Consider the following 23,803-nt stretch of genomic DNA (forward strand, 5'->3'; position numbering starts at 1 on the left):
TCTCCTACTCAGGCCCACAGCCCAGGACACAGGCGTGCGGGCTCACGTCAAGGAAGGTCGCGCCTTCCTCGCGGCTCTGCTGCCCAGACAGCCGAGCTGAGCTCTGCTTTAACAACTGTGAAAACACCTTCCATCACTGAAACTGTCTTCATCAAGTTGGCCCCTTCTGACTCGTGTGTACGTGTGCACGTGTGTGTCTCAAGCCCTTTAAAAAAGGAACATTTGGTTTGGAAATAAGAAACATCAAGATGTAAGAAAAACAGTTTTTAAAATTAAAACTGTTTACAATCATAAAAACTACAGTCATCACTGCTGAGCACTTATGTACATGGAATTAATAAGTACTTTACAAGTATTTTTAAAGTAGTCACTATCACCACTTCATTTCTTTCTAAACACACAGACAGGAAAAGCTGCTCGCAGGGGTCCCGTCCGTCTGAGGGGCTGGGATCGGCACCCGACAGCGCCACCAACACACCACCTGTGTCCCAGGGTGGGGGCTTCATTCTTAAGCTTATACTGAAACCCGGAGATCTTTCCCACAAAACACACCACTCAGCCAGTTCCCTTCTATCCTCTAATTGCAAAATTAATTATTTTATAAACCCGGAAGAAGGGGTTTACGTTCACCGCCCTAGTAATTCACAGATGAGGCAACAACCCCCGTAATTAAAAGCAGAAAAGGAATCTTCCGAAGACAGCAGGAGCACCACGGCTTTAGAAGCGTGTTGAAGACAGTATGGTCCAAATAGCTGAACACGGTAGAACCGGAGATTAGGTTCTCTGACCCAGGCATAAGCACCAACCATGTTCTGGAAGCTGCCCTTCTCTGTCAGCTCTCCCAACACTGTCAGAGTTACAGCTCACAGCAGGGACAACACACCTGTCTCAGAAACACGTGACACTCCCCACGTAACACCACGCGAATCACAGGGAACGGGGCAGGACTACTCGATGCTCCTCCTGCCGCGGGGTGGGTGGGTGAGAAATGCTACACATCCCTGGGCCTCTCCAGGGCAAACAGCCGTGACCCTCAACTGGAGGGCAGTCCTCGGGTCAAAGTTCCCAAAAGGCGCAGCCCCTGGCCTGCGAGTGCCAGAGCAGATCTTCTAGGGGGCATTAGACTGTTCTTTCTGGGGAAGAATCTTGACATCCCGAATGCCTAAAAAGTGCCGGAGAAATTTCTGGAGGTGTTAACTGCACTGTGAACTGTCTTTAAAGAGCTACATGAGGTTCTCTCTGGGAGCCTAGTGAAACTTACCACCTGGACTCGTGAATGAAGACACCGCACACACCCACAGTTCACACGTGGAGATGGTTAGCCCCACCGCATTTCAGTTAAATAGTACTCACATTTAAAGCAGCTTCTCCACACTTTTCAATTGCTGCAAGACCCTGATTATGAATGTGTGTCTCCAGAAGTTTTTTCAGTTCTCCCAGGCCATCCTGGATTCGAGATACAAGATTATACATGCGACCCAGATCTGAAAGAAGGAGGACCACCTTTACGCACTGAGACAAACTGCACGTCCACCCCACCAAGCATGTGTTTATACTGAGATGAAGGAGACCCTGAAATAAGATAACCATGTTTTTAGACTTAATTACAATAAAGTATTTTGTATTTAACATATGCATATTTAGCTAACAGTAACAACAAAGTCATGCATTCATCTAAGTTTTATTTTCCCCTGACTATGAGAATCCACTAACATAACAGAGAAAAAGATCTTTTTATCAGGAACGTCATGGCAATAAAGTTTATGCCTGGCACATAATAGGCACTCACAAATTTATTGTAAAAAATAAGTTAGGAGACACAAATAGCCATCTCAACTATACAAACAAATGAAGTGCAAAAGGGCCCCCAAATTCCTCATTTATGATATGTATGGCGTATGGTTAGTTTATGAGGGCCAAAGAAGAAAAACCCCAAATCCCCAAATCAACCTCTTATTGAGCTCCCAACACACACACCCCAGTAAAGCATGGGAGAGTAAGAAAAAGACAAAGCAACGCACTGCCTTTTCATCTTCAAGCATTTTCAAAAGAAAAATATTCAAGAAGCAAATGAGGGGGGTATCATTTAATGCTAAAGTTGCGGAACACGTTAGATTTCAAATTAAACTGGGGGGGGGGAGTTCTTCCCCAAAATCATACCCAAAACTCTCCCCAGAGGTCCGCAATCAATACCCAACAAGGGAGACACCAACGCGTTAACCTTAAAACCTGACCGATGCTGGCAATGCTGTTAACTCGGAGTCCAGAACTCCACCTTCAAACCGCAGATGGTAATAAACACCCACAGGTTGAGTCGCAGCGGCTCACCTTCGTTTTTGTCAGCATCCAGCAGGTTCTGAAACTCCGTGTGGAAAATCTCCAGGTGCTTCTCGATGAGCACCTGCTCGCACTTCCTCGCCAGCTCGTCCTGCGTGCTCTCGTGAAGGTAGACCTGCACGCGCCGCTGCTCCTCCAGCAGCCGGGCCTCTGCCTGCAGGGGGAATTCAAGTGAGTGGGCTGCATCCATTTGAAAAGAACTGCTACACGAAAATGGCAAATTAAACTCACAAACCTGCTCTAATAAAATACAATCTAAGAAAAAAGGGGCAGAGGTTCTTTGATTTCAGGGTGAATGCCAGCCATATGTAAAGGGTCACTGATGTGCTCCATTTTCTCTGCATATGTATTTCCCCTTCAAACTCCTTTTTAAATGACTCAGCGAGGTTACCATGACCAATTTCCTTCCTTACATGGTGTTTTACCTTTGGGGGCAATACCTCTATCAGACACTTTGAGAAACTCATGGGCCCTTCCCATGAAGACCAAATACCACTACCTTTCACTGAAAGCTACTTGGAGTAGAAATATCCTTGAAATGACAACATGGAAATTATTAGTAATTAAATTTTTAAAAATATAAGAAAAAGATGGACAATTTCTTGCCAATCACTAAATACGAGCCTCTGAAATCTGGGTTACTTATACATCTCAATTTCTTACATTTCCCTTCAAGAAAGAAAAGAAACCAAAGATACAAACGAACAGAGCAGCAATTTAATAAAAGCCAGATATTTTACATCATACCAGAAATATGTATGCTGTAAAGTGTCACCGGGGAACCACTAAACTATTAAAGCAAAAAAGGTATTTCAATGATCACCTGAAATTACTCAGGTGATCTGTAAAGAGACAAAAAACTATAGAAATGCCAACAGTCACCATATGATTTTTAAATCTGGCATAATTTTGAAGAAATCTGGAAAAATTCAACTGGAAGAATAAACATCCAAGAGTCAACCAATCAGGCAGAACTGGCACCTGCCAAGAATTAATGACAATGGGACAACTGCTTAAACTACAGAAGTTAGAGCCATTATATTCTAAATAGTTACCTGTTAACAGTAAACTTGAAAAGTATCTGTAGTATGCATCAAAAGGTCAACATCCTTAATATATAAGGCATATTTTATTTTTAAAGTTTTTTCTTATGACATTAGAAACCTAGAAGAGTCATAGAGATATTTTTGTAGCTCAGTCTCAGTGACATGAGACAGCAAAATATGTGAAAACACTCTTGTGGCTCAGGGCTGCTCACTCACTGAAGCCGCCTTAGAAAGAGAAGCCAAAGTCCCTCCGTTGTTTCCACTCCAGTACTTCTAACAACATAGAAAAGGGGACAGGGACCCCCAGGGAATGTGGACATCGAGTCCAAGTTGGCTGCAGAAAGCAGAATACTGATTTCTTGAGGTTCATGCTTATCTCAGTATTAGCACATTGTAATATAAAGACAATCTCTCCTTAAGTCACTGAATAAAATGTGCCACCCTTTTCCTGTGGCGTCATAGACGCTCAGACACATGGAGGTTCTGATCAATGACAGGTGTGATAACAAACACACCATGCTGCTCTTTGCCAAATACAACATGTATATTTATAATAGCTAACTCTTCCCATCTTACAAAGAACCTGAGAAACAGAAGGTTAAGGTCAACCCCTGGTAAATGGTGGAGGGGGAATTAAAACTAGACTCATAGCCTGGTTTTGAGATGCAAGGCTCTGTGCAGGTAAGAGCAGAACTGTTCCCATGGTTACTTCCAACTTTATGCTCATGGATTCTGTGCATAAGGACTTCCTGAATACGATGGAAGTCATGTTTGATAAATCCAATCACGTCTGGACCAAAGCTCTAGCCCCTCTAGAAAGAAATCCTCTTGAAGTGTGCTGCTCCCTGGGAGGCAGGCCCATGGTGGGCTGAAGACACCCAGGCCACTACAAACCTTTGCTCTTCAAGTGGCCACTGGTTCCACACCTGATTTTAAAAGCAGATGCCCTGCTGTGGGAGTGCTCATGTAGCCTTGGCCTAAAGAGCTGATTTCAATGCACTGGGGCAAGTGACTGGTAGGACCGTGGTCCATGACGAAGCCCATGGAAATACAGACTCACCCCGCTGTGGATTCACACCTTGACTGACAAATGGCCCCACTTTAAAAACATGTGCCATTTAAAAAGACTCACCATAAATATTAGAGTTCAATAAAAAATGTACTTATAAAAACTACACTGCCAAACTAACATGAAATCACAGACAAGATTCAAAACAGATTATGTTTCAAAAGTCCATCTGCAGGCAGCTGTTTCAAACTCTGAACCAGCTGGTTAGGCTCCAGGTCAGCACACAAAAGCTGACTTAACCCACAAATACACACAATGAACTACTACGATTCCAAGAAGAATACTTTGGAAGAGTTCCATTTTTGTGGGTTTTGAGATATCAGAAATTTGTCTGTCAAGGACTTTCAACTTCAACGTTGAAGGGCCACTTATAACCCCTCCCTCCTATGGGAAACACTGAGAACACGACAAACTGGTGGGCAGGACTTCATGAGGTTAGAAAGGGAGCTGCGGCTCTTCCTAAGCTGACTTACTAATTTCCTATCTGTGTGCAGAAAAAACGATTCTGCAGTCCACGTGCTCTCCCAGGAACACAGCACAGGGGCAGAGCACACAGTGGACACCTTTGGCCCCAGACTCCCTGCAAATCTCCTTGCATGTCTTGGTCAGAACAAACCCTGCGGGTCAGTCAAGTCTGACTGGACCACGGCCACACCCATCTGTGTGCAGGTTGCCATGGCTGCTTCTGCACCACAGCTGCAGGGGACCACAAGCTGCCCAAAGTCTACACCATCTCCTATGTGGTCCCTCATAGAAAGTTTGCTGACTCCCAACCTGGTTGTTCCTCAGAGCATAAATCTAGGACCCCAGGGTCCCCAAGAACGAGAAAAGGAACAACCACCCCAGAACCTCAGCATAACCTCTCCCGGGACAGAGGAGGCTCATGACCCAGGCCCCTCCCGACCTCCTGCGCGAGGACTGGGTCCTGTGGCATGAGGAGGGCTCTCCTCTAACAGACTGGAAGCCTGTGTCACCGATTATTAAGGGTTGCTTTATAAGCAAAAAAGCGAAGGTTAAAAGTCTGTAAATTTGAGACTATTTGTTCAAAACGTATTTTTTCTTGACATGGTGGGACTGTGGCTCCCACTGGACGTCGAGCGGGAGACAGTGCAAAGCACACAAGTCACACAGCTGTTATGATTCTCTCCTTAGGACAGTGAAGACAGCACTGAGTTGTGATCATTATATTAATTTCCAATAGCTCCTTGGCCAATGAGAGGCATGTGCACCTGCTAGAGACACAGTGACACTGCCCAGGAAGGGATTCTGAGGAAGGATGCACATAACATTCTCAAGGGAATTCCTCCGGCAGCATGTTTCACTGAAGTCCACTTAGGGTGCCGTAGGTAAGCTCACCTTTCCCCGTGCTGCAGTTACACACTGTAGTACGCTCACCTTTTTCATGTATTCAGTAACTGGGTTCTGCTGCAAGAATTCAGTACTCTCTCTGGTATAAAATCTCTCCGTGTCAGCCAAAAACTGAGATTCAAAGGATTCTTTATACACAGTTAACGTAGGGCCTTTCGCAAATGCATCATCTTCATTCAGCCCCAACTCCACTGGAAAGAAATATGAACTGTATTTCAATTACCTCATTTTTAAAATATTTTACAGAATATACTTAGGTGTAGCATCCAGTTTAAGTTATGCTTAAAAGGTAAACGTGAAATGGCAGGACATAAAGTCTGGTATCCACCAGTATTAAAGTACACTGTTTCCACAAAACAAAAAAATAAACACCCTTAGACATGCAAAAGGAAGTAATTCTGACCCATGGCCAGGCATGCTTCAAAGTTATCATAAAGTTTATTTAGAAAACTTTTATATTTCCTGAAAGTGTAGAAATAATATAAATTACTAATTTTAAACTTTAAAAATACCTATTTTTAAAACATTGTATTACTTTATTGGTTTCTCAATCTCAATTTTTCAAGCTGATATAAATTTCTGGTTATAACTCAGCTCCATTAATTACACTGTCATATTATATATCCAGTAATTAATTCAGCAGGAGACCAGAAAAAAAAAAAAATTCAAATGTTCATTACATAAAAATTTCCTTAAGATACAAGGATCGGACTTTACGATGGGTAACATCAAATAGAATCACACTGACTTAAAGAGAATTACGAGAGCCGCTGTAAATGCTGACAGTATTCCTGATGATACTAAAGCATTTTTAAAGGAATCTGTGGGAATACTGCTGTAATTGACATTCAATATGAGAACTCTGCATACATTAGAGGAAAGCTGTTTACCGTAAGACTGGACAACTCCACTAATCAGTCTCGTATTGATGGTTTCACCGTTTCTTTCCTTTTCAATCAGTTTTAAAACAGCATTGGTTACCTTCAGAAGGGACATAAAAAAGATGTGTAGATTACAGGCGACAGTGTGTACTGTTACTACCTAGCTCTCAAACATTTAAGTCCATTAAACAATGCAAGATGAGACACCCTGGAGATGTCCCACAGGACGGGACAGTGGCGAGGAAACGAGGCCTGTGGGGAGTCAGAGGGAGCGTGCACACGCAGACACGCAGTACCTGTTTGTTCAAGGGCCTGAACAGACAATCTCTCCAAGTCACCAACGCCAGCTGGATGAAGAGAAACAGGAGAAGTATAAGACATCTGCACTTTCACTGTGGTTTTCTGAGACTGAGGTCACAGGAAAGAGCTAGAACCCCAGGTTACACTGATCAATGGTTCTTGATTGTAAGTTGGTAAAATCTGTCACCACGATGAAATCAGAGCTACTTTCCAGTCAGCAACTCCAAGAGGCACCCAGCACAGCTGTTCACCAGCTCACACTTTATAACTAAGATGAAGATATTGGGATTTAGGAAGCACGTACGTATCAGCTTAAAGGGAACCATGGATGCAATCTATATATACAATTATTCCCTGAGCCACATTTAATTTTTGACCCAATGACACACTTAATGAAGATAACTTTTTAAAGTTTTAAACTTTTACACAACATTCTCAGACACAGAGCTAATCTCACTGTGTAGAACTTGACATTTTCACACCGCTGGTTCTATGGGGTTGTGTGTATCCAACAGCCCACCATCAACAGAAAGGCTGTGCTGCTCTGAGTCCTCCCGCCAATGCGTCACAACAGGGTCTCAAATTCGACTGCATCAGAGAGTTTGCAAAACAGACTCCGGGCCAGCTCCAGAGTTTCTAATGAAGTCTAGGCTGAGGCCCAATAACCAGCACTCCTAACAAGTTCCCAGGTGAGGTGATGCTGCAGGTGTGGGGTTCACACTTTGAAAACCAGTGGGCCTACCAAAAACTTCCTTGACTGAAGAAACATATGCATGAAGGTGATCTAACAATTCAAAATTTCGCCTTTTCAAAATTTATTTTCATGCAGTCTTAAAAAGAACCCCCTCAATTTAAAACTCTACAACAATCATTCCGGGTATCATGTTACCCTGTAAAGTGAGGGGAGAGGGACTTCCCAGTCCTCTCTGGGAAGCAGTTTCCCAGGCCCCGGGGAGGAGTGTTGCGAAAGGCCCCGATTGGCCTGACTCTGCCAGGTCTCGGGCTTTCAGTGCTAAATGGGGCGGTTCAGGCGAAACCCAGTGGCTGGTCAAATAAATGAAGAGGCAACTTTTAATAAGCAAACGCAGAAGGGTGCAGGTTACATTTTAGAACTCCGATTTACTCACCCGTCTCTCCCTTCTTGCCACAAACTAAGGGTCATTCACTGATATATTAAAACAAGGGAATTAGCCAACTATTCTGAAAACAGCTTAACATTTGCCTAGATCCCCTGAGGAAGCATCACTCAGAAGGCACACAGCTGGAAGGTGCTCTAAGAAGTCTTACAGAGTAGATTTCATATATTCCTTTCCGTCCTTCGTCACACTCACGGCGAACCCAATGTCTATTGAGGTAGGCACAAATTCCATTGAGAACTTTGCTGGAGAACCGGTAATCTTCCCACTGCTGAGTGTAGAACTTCAGCACACTCTCATCCATCAAGTCCTCTCCATCCTGAAAACAAGGGAGCCACAGCTTTAAAGGTGACTACTGTGCCACACGGTAAAAGCTGCTAACTAAAACAAGTCTACTGCACTAAAAGCACCGGCGGCTGCAGTTCTGAATGGGTTCTTTCAATTATTCTGCATACAAAAACATACTCACTAGTTTGAATCCTCACAAGGATATGGCTCGTGAAGACTAGACTGAAGAAGATTTTAAAAATTCTTTCATCTCAAACTGCCACTTTTTTCATGGTGTTAAATGTACATATACACTCATAAAAAGAACCCTGAATTTTAGAATATGAGGGTAATCACTTTTTGTTAAATAGGAATTCACCTCAAAATCATCCTTTTGGTATTTTCTCTGTTAAAAAAGTAACTAACAAGTCCTGTTCACAATTTACACCACGAGCCAATACCATTTATTTTTCAAATTCATCTTCCTCCACTTAATTTACTTAAAATTATAAAAATTTCAAGTGCTACATTTTGGTAAAAAATAAGTATAATGATAGGTAGACTGTTTCTTTTTTAACGAGGCCTCATGAGGAAACTGCGTTAACCACAATTATTGGCTAACCCACCAATTTTTATATGAAGGAAGCTAACTTGAATTTTTTTTAGGTATTAATGGTATCTATGGAGCGTGAGCCTTCAACACTGTGCATGAGGTGGCAGAATCGGGATGTTGGGTACAGGACTTGAGGCAGGGCCAGAGGGAGGGAGCTTGGCCTGGGCATGAGCGTGAATCAAGGCCCTGGGTGAGCCCGGACTCTGAGCTCAGGCTCAGGGTCCTCATGGAAACAGCCCCACAATGTATGGTCTACAGCGATCCAACAGCCCCATGAAAACCTGATCATATCGTAATACAACCACACTTTTAAATTTAAATCGTAAGAAATGAAATGTAAAGCTAAGCTATTCTGGATCGCAGTAAATGACCTTTTTTAAAAGGCAAAAATCTCACTGATAGCATGGCTATCAACACTTTTACACAACACAAACTACGGCTCCTTACTTTATACTAAAGAGTAATTCTGGTGCTCACGGTACAAAGTGTCGTGAGTAAAAAGGAGGGCACAGTGGCTTCCGCAAGACATGAGAACGGTTTAAGGGACACAAAAGGGCACAAGTCACAACCTGTGGCCAATCAGCTAGTCTCCTGGAATGTTTAAAAGTTCCCAATTAGCTTGTAAAATACATTTTAAAAAACCCACAATTTTGGAGTATGCTGAAATTTTTGCCTGTTATCTGTGTAAATAAAAAGTCTTCAAAAATAATTACACAGAATGCCAATTCCTGGGGTAGAGAGTTGAGATGTCTTCACTCACTCTATGCAATAGGTGTAGCACCAGATGCAGGAGCCACTGGCCCATCCTGTGGCCGGATGGAAGGCATCACACTGCCTTTGCTACAGAGGATGGAGACTGGGGAAGAAAAAGGCAGAAGGTGAAGGGGAAAAAGTCCATCGCCGCCCAAGCGAGAGGCTCGGAGCAGGAGGAACCCACACTTGAAGGCAACAGGCGGGCTAGTGAAACCCATCCCAGCCGAGGGCACAACTTCACTGCAGTTCTGGGATGTACCACATAATAGTGTGTAGAGCAAGATTCACATCGGAAAACATGATGAGCAAAGGCTGGAAAGCCTCACGATCCTGCACACATTGATTCAGAACAGCGCACTGGGTTCCAACACAACATAGGTCATTCAAATTCATAATTAACTTCATCAACTTCTAACCAAATCACAAAATGGTTAGTAATTTAAGGCGAGTGTACTACTATGGGGTAAGGGTATTGAAAATTTCTAATTTAACAAATTAGCAAAACACCCTCATGCAAATATCAGTGATGAAAACAAACAGATGACAGTGAGAGATTTAGCACTGAAGTTAGATTTATTACTTAACTATCTTTTTTACATTGTTAGAAATGTTCAGTATATATGTCAAATGTCTTACCTTAAGAAGATTTGTCAAGTAGTTCTTCAAAAATTCTTTAAGTCGTTTGTATAATTCCAAGCCGACAAACTGCGCTCCCCCAGGCGTCTGCCCCTTTTTCGATTTAGAAGGGGGGACGCCAGCCCCTCGCGCTTGGTTTGACTGGTGAACACTCGTGCAGTAGTTATAAACGTGACTTGGAGAAAAGTTAAGGACATCAACATGCACCGTCAATGAGAACAGTGGTCAATACGAATGTATTTTCTTATAAAATACTTCACATAGTACATTTCCAATGCAGCAATAAAGCCTGCTGGAAACTGGAGTGGAGAAGAGACCCCATGACTCACATCCCAATAAAGCTAAAAGTGAACCGGCCCCATTCACAAGCTTGTCCACAGGCCTCACGAGCAGCCAGCCGAGGGGAGGAGGAGGGTCGCCAAGAAAACACTGGACCTTCTAGGCCATCTAATGAGACTCTTGAGGAAACTGTCCCAAGTGTAGGAAAAGGCAACAGGTACAGGGGAAAGTCGCAGTTATCTGCTTCAGTAAAAACGAAAAGCTTACAACCAGTCTACTACGACGCTTAGCTCTATTTCCAGAAGCACACGTAAGTGGACTTAAACAAAGCCACACTCTGAGGCCGGAGAACGGAAAGCAGAGGAACAGCAGGCAGGAGACCAAGTCCTCTTATTCCAACAGAGTCACAGGTGTCCGAAACGATGGGCCCCAAGAGCAGTACACACGCACTACTGAGAATCACGGAGACGTGTAAAAACCCCAAAAACCAGAAGACAGAGCCAAAGCCTAAGACAGCCGCCTCTGGGGAGGGGGCGGTGCAGAGACGGGAATGGGGTGGGTGAGGCGGAGAACCACTGCTTTGTTAGAACCTTTAGTACTGTTTTAGTGCATTGGCATGTGTTTCACTTGGATGAAATCAACAGAAAGACACTGATACTGATTCAGACAGAGATACCAATAAAAGAGAATATTCTGGTATATTTTAAGAGCTTAGTACATAAAGATATTTCAAGCCAGTGGGGAAAGATAGATTATTCAATAAATAACATGGCAAGAGGAGATTTCAAAAAATATAATCCACATTCCAAAATACTAATTTACAAATAAAGAAAATATACAAACTGAAACCATAAAACAAAGAAAATACACAAGATTATTTTCCTACCTCTCTCAGTTTGGAGAAGGCCATTTTGAGCAAAGTTGTAAATACTTATCCTGAAAACTTGAAAATAGTTTAGTAAAAATATCTTAAACTGACAGATAACTAATCTTTAAAAATGGGACAGGACTTAAAACGATATGGAAAAAATTAATCTCTACAGACACCTGCTCAAGGTATTCCAACAGAAAACCCAAAAGCTAAAAAAAAAATGTATTAGTGGCCAACTCCCCCCACCGAATTCCTCAACCTTAGTAGTAATCAAAGAACTACGGCTAAAACAATGAATCTTTTTAGTAAATGTTTCCAATACAGAGGGAACCTTAGGAGACGGGGTGGCACAGACGGTGCCTGAGGTTATTACTGCGTCCGCTCCGCTCCCTCGCCCACTCCCCTCCGTTCCAAAGGTCCCCACGATTTGGTGTCTACCACTTCTATGGATGTTTTTCCATTTTACTGTGCTACTACATATGAAATTATTTGATGTTTTTCAAACTTTAGATTACACAAATTGTAACATGTACATATGCTTTTGTCACTTAAGATGTGACAGCTACAGCTGTACGCAATATACGACATAGCACAGACGGGCAATAACTTACCCATTCTCTTGTTGACAGACCCTGCCTCCGATCATTTGGAGGGTTCCAATTTTGGCAAGGTACTTTCTTTTAAATCTGATTTGCACACTGAGGTTTCTAACCCACCTTGAGTACAAGGTTTTTATGAGGATGAGCAATGTGTGAATTATATAATCTACCCTCCCCACCATAGATATATGTATGTACTTCTAGAAAACTGTTCATTTAGGTGAAGTTTTCAAGTACGCTGACCAATTGTTGTCTTCTCTTTAAAAAAAAAAAAAAGCCTTACTTTAAATACTTTCTTTGTAATTAATTTTGCCAAAAGCTTGTCTATTAATTAGTTTTTTTAAAGAACCAGTCTGGAATTTATTAATTTTCATAACTGTATCCTTATTTCATTTGTTCTTTAATTTATTTATTTCTTTACATCTGCTTTCTTTCTATAAATCCTTGTTTTGGTTGCTTAGCCTTGTAATTTCTCCGCTTTGCTCTTTTTTTTTTTTTAAAAAATCTTCACCCAAGGATATTTTTCCCATTGCTTTTCAGAGAGAGTGGGAGAGAGAGGGACATCGATTAGTTGCCTCCCACATGCACCCTGACTGCGGCTTGGGATAAGCCTACAACCCAGGCACGTGCCCTTGACTGGAACTGAACCCAAGACCCTTCAGTCCACAGGCCGACGCTCTTACCACTGAGTCAAACCGGCCAGGGCAATCCTCCTTAAATTTGTTTACAAGTCGTTAATTCTCAAGCCATGTATTTATCTCTATGGGTCTATGACTTAAAAAAAAAAAAGTACAAACTCACCTGATTTTCAAGATTCACCATAACCTGGCAGCTTCCTTTACCTAAGCCAGTGAAACTGCCCAAGTCATCCAGTTCTTACAGAGCTACTTGAGCTACCAAAGCCTGTCCTCTGAAGGCGCCACTTCCCACCTAACTTCCTGCTAGCAAAACTTCCCTTCTTTTCTGCTATCTACAGTCATCCTTTGAGATTCACAAACTCTACTAGTTCATGAAACCTTCTGACCTTGGCATTGTCAAAACTTTTCTCCCTCCTCTGAGCATCTCTGCAATGTCAGCTGTTACACTACCCACCCATCAGTTACTTCCCAACAATGGAGTGAAACCATCAACATCCCTCATCACAGACCTCCCATCTTACACAAGTACACACCCTCCACTTCACTTAGCAGGTGCCTGCGATGGCTTATAATACCTGAAACATAATAGAAAAATAAAAAATATAAGCCGGAATAAATACCTACAGAACAGGGAAGTAAAATAGGCTAGAAAATTCCAAAATTCAAGTCAGAATCCAAAAATTTACTGGAAAACAAAAAACCCCAAAAAACTGACCTAATTATGAATTATTAGGAATAGACAATATGCATTTGGATCACTATCTGCCAAAAGTAATTTTGGTTCCAGTATTTCTAACAGCATGTAGGTAACAGGACCAGCTGTTAAGGTGATTCCTATTTCTGACTCAAGTACAATTATCATCAAAGCAACCAAGGAAAAATGAACTTTCCTATTGTCTCTAACAGAGACACTTGCTTCTGGACTGACCATACAAGAACAGTTAAGTGGTTAGATATAAGCTGAAGTGACACAAGGTCAGGAGACTGTTTTGTTCACTCATAGGGATGTTTCAGACCAAGTTCTCTATCTGCATCAATGACCAGGGAACCATTTGTATAAAAAACAAAAACCGTACAGATATTACAACTGAGAAACTGCTTGTGTTAAAGGTTATTTTAAACTGCACACAGCACTATTTTCTCTTCCCAAGCGGGCAGCCACAGGACAGCCAGGTGGCTGAGACACGGATAAATCATGGATGGAAAGGGCGTGGACCTGCACTGTGAGCCTTTTTGGACCCCTAATATTTGACAACAGGATTACTTACCTAAACACCAAAAATTACATATTAAAAAACCCCCAATGGATCTACTCTTCTGAGTTCATGCAGCTTTTCCCGGGAAACAGTTTCAATCGACAAAGCAGGCTGCTGTGTCCGGCTGTGGAGAGGCCAGCCTAAGCCTGCTCTGCTGTGACATGCTGGCCTGGGGAACCACACCTCTATGCTCTTGAAGAGGAAGCAGACACAGAGCTTACATACAAACAGGTGACACTTCTGAGGGAGCAGTGAACCACCTTTTACAAAAGAACGGCATTGAAGGAAGCAGCATAGCCCACCGCTGGACAGACGGATGGAGCTGTGCAGACACACCAGCTTCCCTTCAGTTTTACATCAACCACACTAAATGGGGAAACGTCATCAGAAAAGAAAAAAGCAGACTCTTGGTGAGTGAGCTGCGGGGACAGCACCACACTGCTGAGTGCACCCTCCTGCGGAGAGCGACCCCCGGGACAGGACTCCGAGACGGTGCGCTCCGAGCCCCCGGTGCCGTTTCTCCGCGGTGGGAGACTCCGTCCTCGGGCCTCCAGCTGCTCTGTCCGTAGGCAGCAGGGCTCCCTGTCCCCTCAGACACGCTACGCCCACCACTCCAACACGGTCCCCGTTACATGTTGATGGATCGTTTACTTTCTACGATGAGTATAAAAACAAAGCAAATATGACCAATAATTAGGAGAAAAGTGGCCAAATATAAAATTTTTTTTAAAGCAAAACCAAAACAGATTAAGAGGAAAAGTTAAATACAGGAGTGAGGAGGAAACAAGGAAACGAAAAACCACGAAGAGGTAAAAATAAGCTACAAATCTAAAAGGCAATAAGACAGAGGCCCCATTCAGCAGTCAATGGGTTAGCTGTTTTACATGAGGGCAGCCGGGGTCTGGCAAACCCACACATTTGACTTTTAAAACCTGAGGTTCTTTTCCGAAGGTTCCCTGGAAGACCTCTCTGGAAGCAGACACCAGGGCCTCTCCTCTCCTCTCGGGTGGGTCTGCCCCGGTGCCCGCAGGCGCGGGGGCGGCGTGGGGGCTGGCAGTAGGTGGTGACGAGCCAGGCCTGCTGCTGCCTCTGAGACAGGCTGCACCCGCCACCCTGGGGCTGCGCAATCACTGCCCAGGCACACCTTCTGCATGAGGGACAGGGACAAGTCACTGTGAAAGAGGTCACATCACATGAGAGCCACGCCCCTCATCTTCCTGCAGACATCTCCCCACCGCCCTCCCTGCCGGGCCTGGTCGCGCACCTGGCTGTGACACACAGGGGCTACTGTAACGCCGAGGAGGCCTGGATGTCTGCGACCCCACAGCACTGGGCCTCAATAAAGGGGAGAAGGGGAACCAATTTGTGACTTTCAGTTACTACCAAACTCAAACCATTTTCACTTTCCAAACGTCAATTCAATTAAAGAAGCAAAACTAAACAGAACAGAACCATTTTCTACTTCTGCTTCTTACTCCACTGGAACTTAGAGTGGAAATTCCAACAAGGAACTTGTATTAAGACCATGTGCAAAGACTAAAAGTTAAACTAAAAACACTTCCTGTCCTCACAGGGCACCAGCTGGACCATCTGTGCAAAGCGGCCAGAGCCGCAGGCCCGCCACTGGCGACGCCTGCCCGCAGTTAAAGGGAGCTGAGTCCTCTTCTGCTGAGGGTGCAGGGCTCCGAGCAGGACATCCCAAAGCAAGTCACACCTAACAGCAGGTTCCCAAAGCGAAGGCCGCTGGAAACTGCCTGCAACAGACTGTGGGCTTTGCTTACAAACACTCAAAGTGCTCTGAGTACACACACCATGAATCACAAAACGAAAACTGAATGCAACATATTCATACTAATAAAAAACAAAAACTCAACTCCAGAGGCAACTATGAGGTATAATTATAAATTCTGTGGGTTCTCAAGGATAGATACAATGTCTCAATCCTAAAAAAATGACGTTAATATTACCACCTAGTAGCAAAAGGCAGAGATAACTCATATTTGAATCAAGAAAACTAATAAAAACTCATAAACTGTATTTTTAAATGCATGTTGTATACTGAAAATCTAGAAGCACAGATCATTTAAAAAAAATCATCCATAAGCCCAATAACTACGAACAGTCACTTTCAATATAGCGGTAGATAAATTTTTTCAAAGGTAGGGAGGGTGCACCAAGGTTCAGAGTACACATAGCACTTTGTATCCTACTTTCTCTCTTACTGCAAACATTACTACATGCCAATGAACATTCAATATACTTTTAATGGCTATTTAAGGCCACTAAATGCCAAGTCCTTTCTGCTGAAGACTGAGGCTGCTTTCCACGGTTTCCTGTGACTGAAGTATTCTAACAGCCTTGCACGTACAATTCGAATACAACTATTTTTTGGGGGGATACAGTTAAAAGTAAAATACACACACACACACACACACACACACCACTGTACCAGAGTACACTTTTAAGTCTTTGTATATTTAAATTTCTCTCTTGAAAGATCCTAGCAAACTAACACTCCCCCCTGATGGAGGAACTCTGGCTCCCCCTCCCGCCAACACGGGCTGTGATTACTTCTTTCAAACTCTTTTCAACCTGACAGGTCACAGCTTTTACATCCGTTTCCTTAATAGTTATGCTCTTGAACATTTCCCCGTTTGCCTACTGACAGTTTGCACTTCTTCCTGTGAACCAGAGAGGACCCTTAGTGCCTCTTTCTGGGTATAAATATATGAGAACAGCAGCTCGCATTTGGAAAAAGTATGAACTACATTTATGTTTGGGTCTATCTGATGTAAGCCACGCTCATTAGGTGAGCAAAGACCCCCGAATAAAAAGAACGAGATAAAAAATACCAAACACATCTGCCGCCGGGCTAGACGGTTATTTCCGAGTGGACGTGGCTCATCTAACCCACTGAGAACACGACGTCACTCTGTCTGTCTGCTCTGCTTTCCTGAGATTTTGCGTCTCTGTAAAGAGAAGAGAATTCTGCAGCTGGAATCTTCCCCAGGGACCCCCAGCTCCTCTGTAAGAGCTGCCAAGGATAAAGCATGTCCACCTTAGAGTGGCAGCCGCGACATGAGCGCACAGCTGGCAGGTGCAGAGCAGGACCGGCATGTCCTGGCACGTCACCCTGCAGAGTGCCTGCTGCGGCTGCCAAGGGCTCAGCAGGTCCACACTGGGAGAAGAGCCCCACCCAGGGACCACGAGCTGTGTCACAGAGCGTCAGGACAGAGGTTCAACGTGAACTCTGCATATACTGGTGGTATAACTCACTAGGAAAGCTGAATATGGTCCTTAGTGTACTGGTTGGGGAAAAAGACCCTGAAAAAACAGGCTAAGAATATAGAATAAACTAATTCAGCTAACAGCACTACAGGGAGAAAACCAGAAACTTCAAAGTTTATGAGAACTTGTGCAGACGGAAAAAAAGAAAGGCATCAACATGGAAGTTTAAACTGATTCCAAGGGAAGCTAAAATGATAGTTTGCGATGTATACTGACTGCAGAAAAAAAGGATTTTGACCTGGAAGCGAGCGCAGGCAGACCTGGGGCCCGGAAAGAACAAAGAAGAACTTCAACCAGACAGCCTGGAGTCAAGACTAGATGAGACTGGGAGCTGCCAGCTATGCCCCAGGGACTCTGGCCGTCCGCTGCATTCCCTGCCTAAGTGTCTGCTCCACTAGCAGGAACCCGGCCTGTCCTCTGAGCCAGGCACGACACCAGAAATGTAACAGTGTCCATAAATTCATAAGAAATTTCATTTCCTATTTCAAGTTCCAAAGAAAGGAAACCAACTATTACTGCCCCCTGCATAGGAGTACTCCTTTGTAACTGTGCCTACGTATGCGGGACATCGCAGGAAGCTAGGGCTGCAAGGACGTGCTCAGCACAGGCAGAGCGGGGAGCAAGGGCTCAAGGCTGAAACTCCAGAAGGAAATGAAGCCTCTGGAAGTGGCTAGAAACAAGGTAACTGAACTAGACCCTCCTGGCTGCAGGTGCTCCGAGACATTCTTTTCTCTCTCCAAATTCCCTTCTTCCCTTTGCCACTTTGAGTTGGAAAGTCAAGAAAAACACTTACACTGTGCAGCAGCCTACCGTCCTGTTACAGCAACCATGCATGCCAGAGGCTCCTAGGTTTCTAAGACTATTGCTTCACATCCAGGAGGCCCCTTTCTCTGGAGGACACAGCATGCATGTCTCCAGGATCAACGGAAGGGCACAGCCCAGCTGTTAGCTACCAGCTAGACCTATGGGAAGAGGGCCCCTCCTCTCTCTCTCTCTCGACCACTTTCCCGCTCCTCCCTTTCTCAACAAGGTTCCCTTGCCCTTTGAGGAGTGACCCTGGGACGGTGACACGCACGGGCTGCTCCTTCTTCCAGGACCAAGGGTGTCTCCTCACCTGAAACATAATCTCACAATCCCAAATGTCACTGTAAGCTGGCCTGTAGGAGTGCTGTAAAGGGCACGCAGTTAAGTGGTTCCATAGGAGACCGAATATACACCCGTAAGAGGAAACTTAAGGTACTATGTATCTTAAAATGCTTTAAATGGAAGTGAAGCTGTGCTCCAGAAAAATGGGTCAGAGGACTTGAAGCTCTCCTCACGACAGTAATACAGATACCTGACAATGTGGGTGAAGGAGGGAGGAAAACTCTGGGATTTTTGATAAGTAAATTAATAAATACAAGTAGACATTCTAGTTTCATCTGTATCCTAAAATATATTAAGAGTTGATCAAAACACCCTTCTTTGGAACTTCAAAAGGAAAATACAGAAAATACTTTGAGAAATGTGATTCGTTGGAATACGAAACCTGAGGCCATATAGTAGATAAAGGCAGTTTCTACATTCAGACCACTAAGAATTAGAGTTTTGGCATCATCACTTATCAGTGGTCGTTACAATAATTAGTGAGTTACTTGGGCTTTTAGAGACGAGGTTTCCGACACCAAGAGAGAAGGGTTACTACACCAACCCTCCTGGGTGATGTCAGCCTTAAATAAGATGTAGGTGGTCCCTGGCACAATGCCTGACACACAGGACTCAAACTGTTGCTATGATTTCATAAAAAATACCTAAACGTTTAAAGTCAGATTCTCCAGTCTTAATTAACGTATATAACTGTTACTGTCTCAGACCAAACTGGAAGGCAAACAGCACTCAAGTTAAGAGTAGCATTCCTGAAATATTTAAAATCGCAGGTATCAGAATGACAAATTATAATTATTGAAGAGTAAAAAAAATATAGTAACTGCTGCAAGCAGACAAACTCTCTATTTTCTTGGAGTTCTAAGACCAAAAATATCCTACTGGGCAAAAGACCAATCTGATTTAGTCAAAATTACTTAAGAAATTCCCCAGAGACAAATCATCAACCAAATCTCCTTGTTCTCCACATCAATGCTCCCCCATTTTTCTGCAAACCACAAATCCAACCAAGTGCCTTGTCTCATCTCTGGAATCAGCATCTTCAGTTCTATTACTTACAAGAATTAAAAAAACAACAAAACTTGTCACACCCAGCAAGCCACAACCCTTGAGTGGATAACACCGTCTCACTTGCAAAGATTCTACCCTGCTTACCAGTGTTCTCTGTATCGCGGGACCCAGCACCCTCTCCTATGATGCACCCGTGGAATGAAAGCACAGGTACACACAAAAACTCACACGCAATATTCCAAACGGCCGGACTGTTGCTCACAGCCCTGAGCGGACACGACCAGATATCCCTCACCGACGAAGGGAAACCATCACGCGGCACGTCCACACGCTCAGCCATGAGAACAAATGAAGCACAACACCTGCCACAAAAACAGTGAGCCTGGAAGCGGTATCCTAAGTGAGAGAAGCCAGCCAGGAAAGGCCACATACTGTGTCATTCCATTTACACAAAGCCTCCAGAAGAGGCAATTCTTAGGGACAGAAAGTAGATCTGGGGGCTGGGGGAGGAGAGAACGGTGAGTGACTGCTAATGGGTACAAAATTTTCTTTTGGGGGTGACCAAAATGCTCTAAAATTAGATACTGGTTATGGTTGCAGAACTGAATATACTAAAAACCACTGCACTGTACACTTTAAAAAGGGTGCATTTTATAGTATGTAAATGATATTTAATAGAGCTCTTATTTTTTTAAACTATTCTGTAGTATAAGCGTGTGCATCTACACACTGAGTATATACACATACAATAAATTTTAAATTTAGAGAAGAACATACAGTTTTGTACCTATTTAATGTTAATTTTTTTTTAAGATTCTAAAATATCAGTGTGGTTGAGAGCAAAGAATATCACATAACCAAATTTGACAATCACTGACACATATTCATGATTTAAACTTAAATATCTATTAAACTAGAAACTTTAAACCCCCAGGACCAGCAAATCAGTAGCAATCTGCTCTCTAGTAAGTTAGCTTAGATTTAAATTTCTTATACTTGAATAGAATCAAGAAGCTGCAAGTTAAATAGTCTATTGCTGAATATGTGAGGGCGAGCAGGAGCCACATCTTTTACCCTCCCTGCCCCACCTCCTCCGCAGCACACAGCACGCACCACAAAATGCGTGAAATACTTTTTTAATACCGTATTTGTAAAAACAGGGCATAAGGTAAAACTTTTGCTCTGTGTAGTAACCCTTTAGATGGGGCCAGCAAACGTTTCCCATAAAAGGCCAGAGAGTAAGCGCTGTCAGCTGTGTGGACCAGACCACTTCTGCCCCACAGCACGAAGGCAGCCCCGCGGCGCGGAAACCAGTGCCCCTGCCCTAACCAGCGCTGCCCACCAGCCTTCTGCCCCGAGAATCGTCGTCTATTACCTAGCTACTGAGCACGTGAACTATGGCTGCTGCCATGTAGGAACCAAGTTTTTAATTCGTTACGTAATTTTAATCACTTCAAGCGTAGATGGCCACATGTACCTGTACAAACTAGTCAGTGTCTAAAGCTAAAAATGAACTCATGATTATATCACAGGATGAACTGGAAAGAGAAAACATGATGTCAAACTTTTAACATTTCATGGATCACACTAGTAAACAGACTTCTCCGTGAACAGATCGCAGCACAGGCGGCAGGATACGTGTAGAGCTCCATGTATCTGGACTTTGCCATGCTCTGTCTGGTGTACACCTGCTGGATCCCGGCTCGGAGGTCGTCCCAGATCTGGTCGAGGCCAATCTGCTTCAGTCCATGGGGATTCTGACTCCTGTTCGATGACATTGTGAGTAATGTTCTGAAGTTGTCCAGTGCAGCAATCCTTATTCAAGGTACAGCTAATCCTCCATTAGATGAAAATATACAGTATCATTCCAAACTTATTCACAGCAGCTCAGAAAGGATGTCCTCTAACTGTAGAGAATGAAATCTCATCGCAGGCAAACCTGAAGAATAAGTAAAGGGAATCCATTAATTCTTTCTCAACACCCTGGGTGGGTAACAGGGTGCCTGTCCCACCGATAGAAATACTCCATCTGTAGGCATTAGGAGGCACCATGCTAACCCAGAGATTATTTATCTTTGTTATGTGGAAACACTATTTACGGTACGTGTATAAAAGTATGCTTATTTAGACATTTATTTCAAAATCAATAGGACTATTAGTGCCCATGGGAAAAGGTGGGTAAAACTTGCACAGGGACAACTGTTGCCTTTTTTTAAATCTTCTAAAAATATCAAAACTTCAACCATATTACTTAACCTGCATAACAACCAGAAAGACAAACTCGAATAAAAAACAAAGCAAAGGAAATTCCCAAAAAGAGAAACACAAAGAGCTAATAGGAAAAAACCATCAATCTCACAAGTTACTAGAAGGAATTTGGCAAGATTGAGCAAAATTTAAAATGTCCTCTGAATTCAGAGACCTGGGTTTGAAGCTCAGCTCACACCTACTAGGTATGTGGTCTAGGTAACTGACTTAACTTCTCACTTCTCCAAGCCTCAATTTCCTAGTCTGCGAAGTGGGGCAAACCATTTTCCTAAATAGTTGTGAAGTTTAATTAAGCTAATGTATATAAAATATTTAACACATAGTAAATGCTTAACAAATGGTATTTCCAAGTGTCCAAAGCTACTGCAAAACACACTTTATAATGCGGCAGGGTCTTGGATCCACAGGTGAAGAAGGGCCTTCGCTATGCAATACTGTATTAAGTCAGCACTTCTCAATATGCCACACTATAGACATACTTTAAGGGTCATCTATGTACCTCACATATGGAGGTTTCTAAACAAGTACTTCTAGTGTGACATTAAAAAACACTGAATTATTGTAATGGCACCAGAAAATGATGTTGGGAGGTAAACAGTATGTAGAACAGTAAGGACAGGTTGTCCGTCTGCCAGGGCAGGTCTGAGTTACCTCAGCATGTAACTCAGTGCATCGCGCACCCTCAGTGGCATTACAGCTCTTCATAAATGCATGCACAGTAGGTCATGTGTATGGATTAAGTCTGAACTACTGAAACCTAAATCATCTCTAATATCTGTCATCAAAGCTACTGGACTCAACATTTTATGAAGTCACAATACCATTCCTTATCCTGAATGTAATTTATGTCATATATTCAAAGGTGGAATAGAAAAGTGCCCAACAAGAATTCCCTCAAAGCTTTAAGGAAACTAACAACTCAGCAAATGTTTCCTAAACATAATTTCAATCTGAGTTGCCTTTCATCTACCTTGGGAAGATCATACCAACACCCAACCTGGTAGTCACTGGCTATTTTGGATGGGTGGTACCGCCTGATAGTATCACCTACTTAAACCTACACTCTCTTCTCTGGCACTTATTTTAATTTTCCCCTAAGGGGAAGTTACCACTTAAATTCTCCAGCCCAAATTTTTCTCTATATCCAAGTGCCTCAGTCACATCTGCTGACGTCTCAAGCCTAACAGGTCTACAACTGGACTCAGGCTCAGTTCCCAGAGTCCCTTCTCCACCAGTGCTGAGAATCTTATTTAAGTGGCAACTCCATGTGTCCACAAATCAGAAACCTCTCACCTCCCCCCATCTATTCCTCACACAGCAGCTGAGTCTAAGACTGTAGATCTGATGAGAGCCTCATCCGGAGCGTGATGGGGGCTAGGAAGCAGAGATATCCTTACTACAGCACTACCAGATCTTTTCCATCTCTGCACTTGCCTTTTACCAAACTCCCCTTCGTCCCCTTGGGTACAGCACAGATTCACTGACTATTGATCTTAGAAACTCAAAGAGCTCCAATTAAAGAGCTGATAGTTTGAAAGAGCTAACAAATCAGTTCTAACTGTATCAATATAAAATCTATTCTTAATTCAAATAGTCTGAAATTTAAGAAAACTAAATTTTTTTAAAAAACGCTCCAAATATAAGAACAGCCTAAAGGATTAAGACACTGCTGATCATACCAACAACCCTCCACACACAAATTAAAATACACCCACTGAAACAGTCAATGTAGATTCTTCTCTACAACCCCTCCGCGCCCTAGTGCAACACCAGCACCCAAAGTTCTCTTCCTCACATTACACTTCTGATTCCAGTTATGAGTCTTCTCACCTTTTTGTGTTAAAAAGTCCAGTTTTATTACATGCATCTGTGACTAGTTCCACGCATGGAAACTTGGTGCCGCAGCACACCTCAGCTTGTATGCAGAATATGCTGAAAAATTCGCACGAGTCTTCCCACTTTTATGTGCTTTCTTGTTTCCTCTTTCAAACTACCCGTTCCCTTGTTCTAGTTGTCCCCACTGAGTATCGAAACTTCATACACA

The 23,803-nt window shown here is 43.2% G+C and overlaps 1 protein-coding gene across 3 annotated transcripts in view; it reads right to left on the reverse strand.

The window, feature by feature from the left end:
* Window positions 1-23,803, reverse strand: part of CUL1 (cullin 1) — a 63,802-nt gene that overhangs the window by 16,986 nt on the left and 23,013 nt on the right. For all 3 annotated transcript variants that reach the window (XM_087820963.1, XM_087820964.1, XM_087820962.1), the window contains exons 2-9: window positions 21,130-21,430; window positions 10,407-10,581; window positions 8,289-8,456; window positions 6,998-7,048; window positions 6,711-6,801; window positions 5,848-6,011; window positions 2,329-2,491; window positions 1,354-1,484 (exon numbers count right to left, since the gene is read on the reverse strand). In XM_087820963.1, coding sequence (XP_087677089.1) covers window positions 1,354-1,484; window positions 2,329-2,491; window positions 5,848-6,011; window positions 6,711-6,801; window positions 6,998-7,048; window positions 8,289-8,456; window positions 10,407-10,581; window positions 21,130-21,269 — 1,083 coding nt within the window. In that variant the 5' untranslated portion in view covers window positions 21,270-21,430. The remainder of the gene's footprint in view (window positions 1-1,353; window positions 1,485-2,328; window positions 2,492-5,847; window positions 6,012-6,710; window positions 6,802-6,997; window positions 7,049-8,288; window positions 8,457-10,406; window positions 10,582-21,129; window positions 21,431-23,803) is intronic.

This window comes from Miniopterus natalensis, chromosome 10 (genome assembly GCF_054644295.1).
Source record: "Miniopterus natalensis isolate mMinNat1 chromosome 10, mMinNat1.hap1, whole genome shotgun sequence".
In the NCBI taxonomy this organism is placed as follows: Eukaryota; Metazoa; Chordata; class Mammalia; order Chiroptera; family Miniopteridae; genus Miniopterus; species Miniopterus natalensis.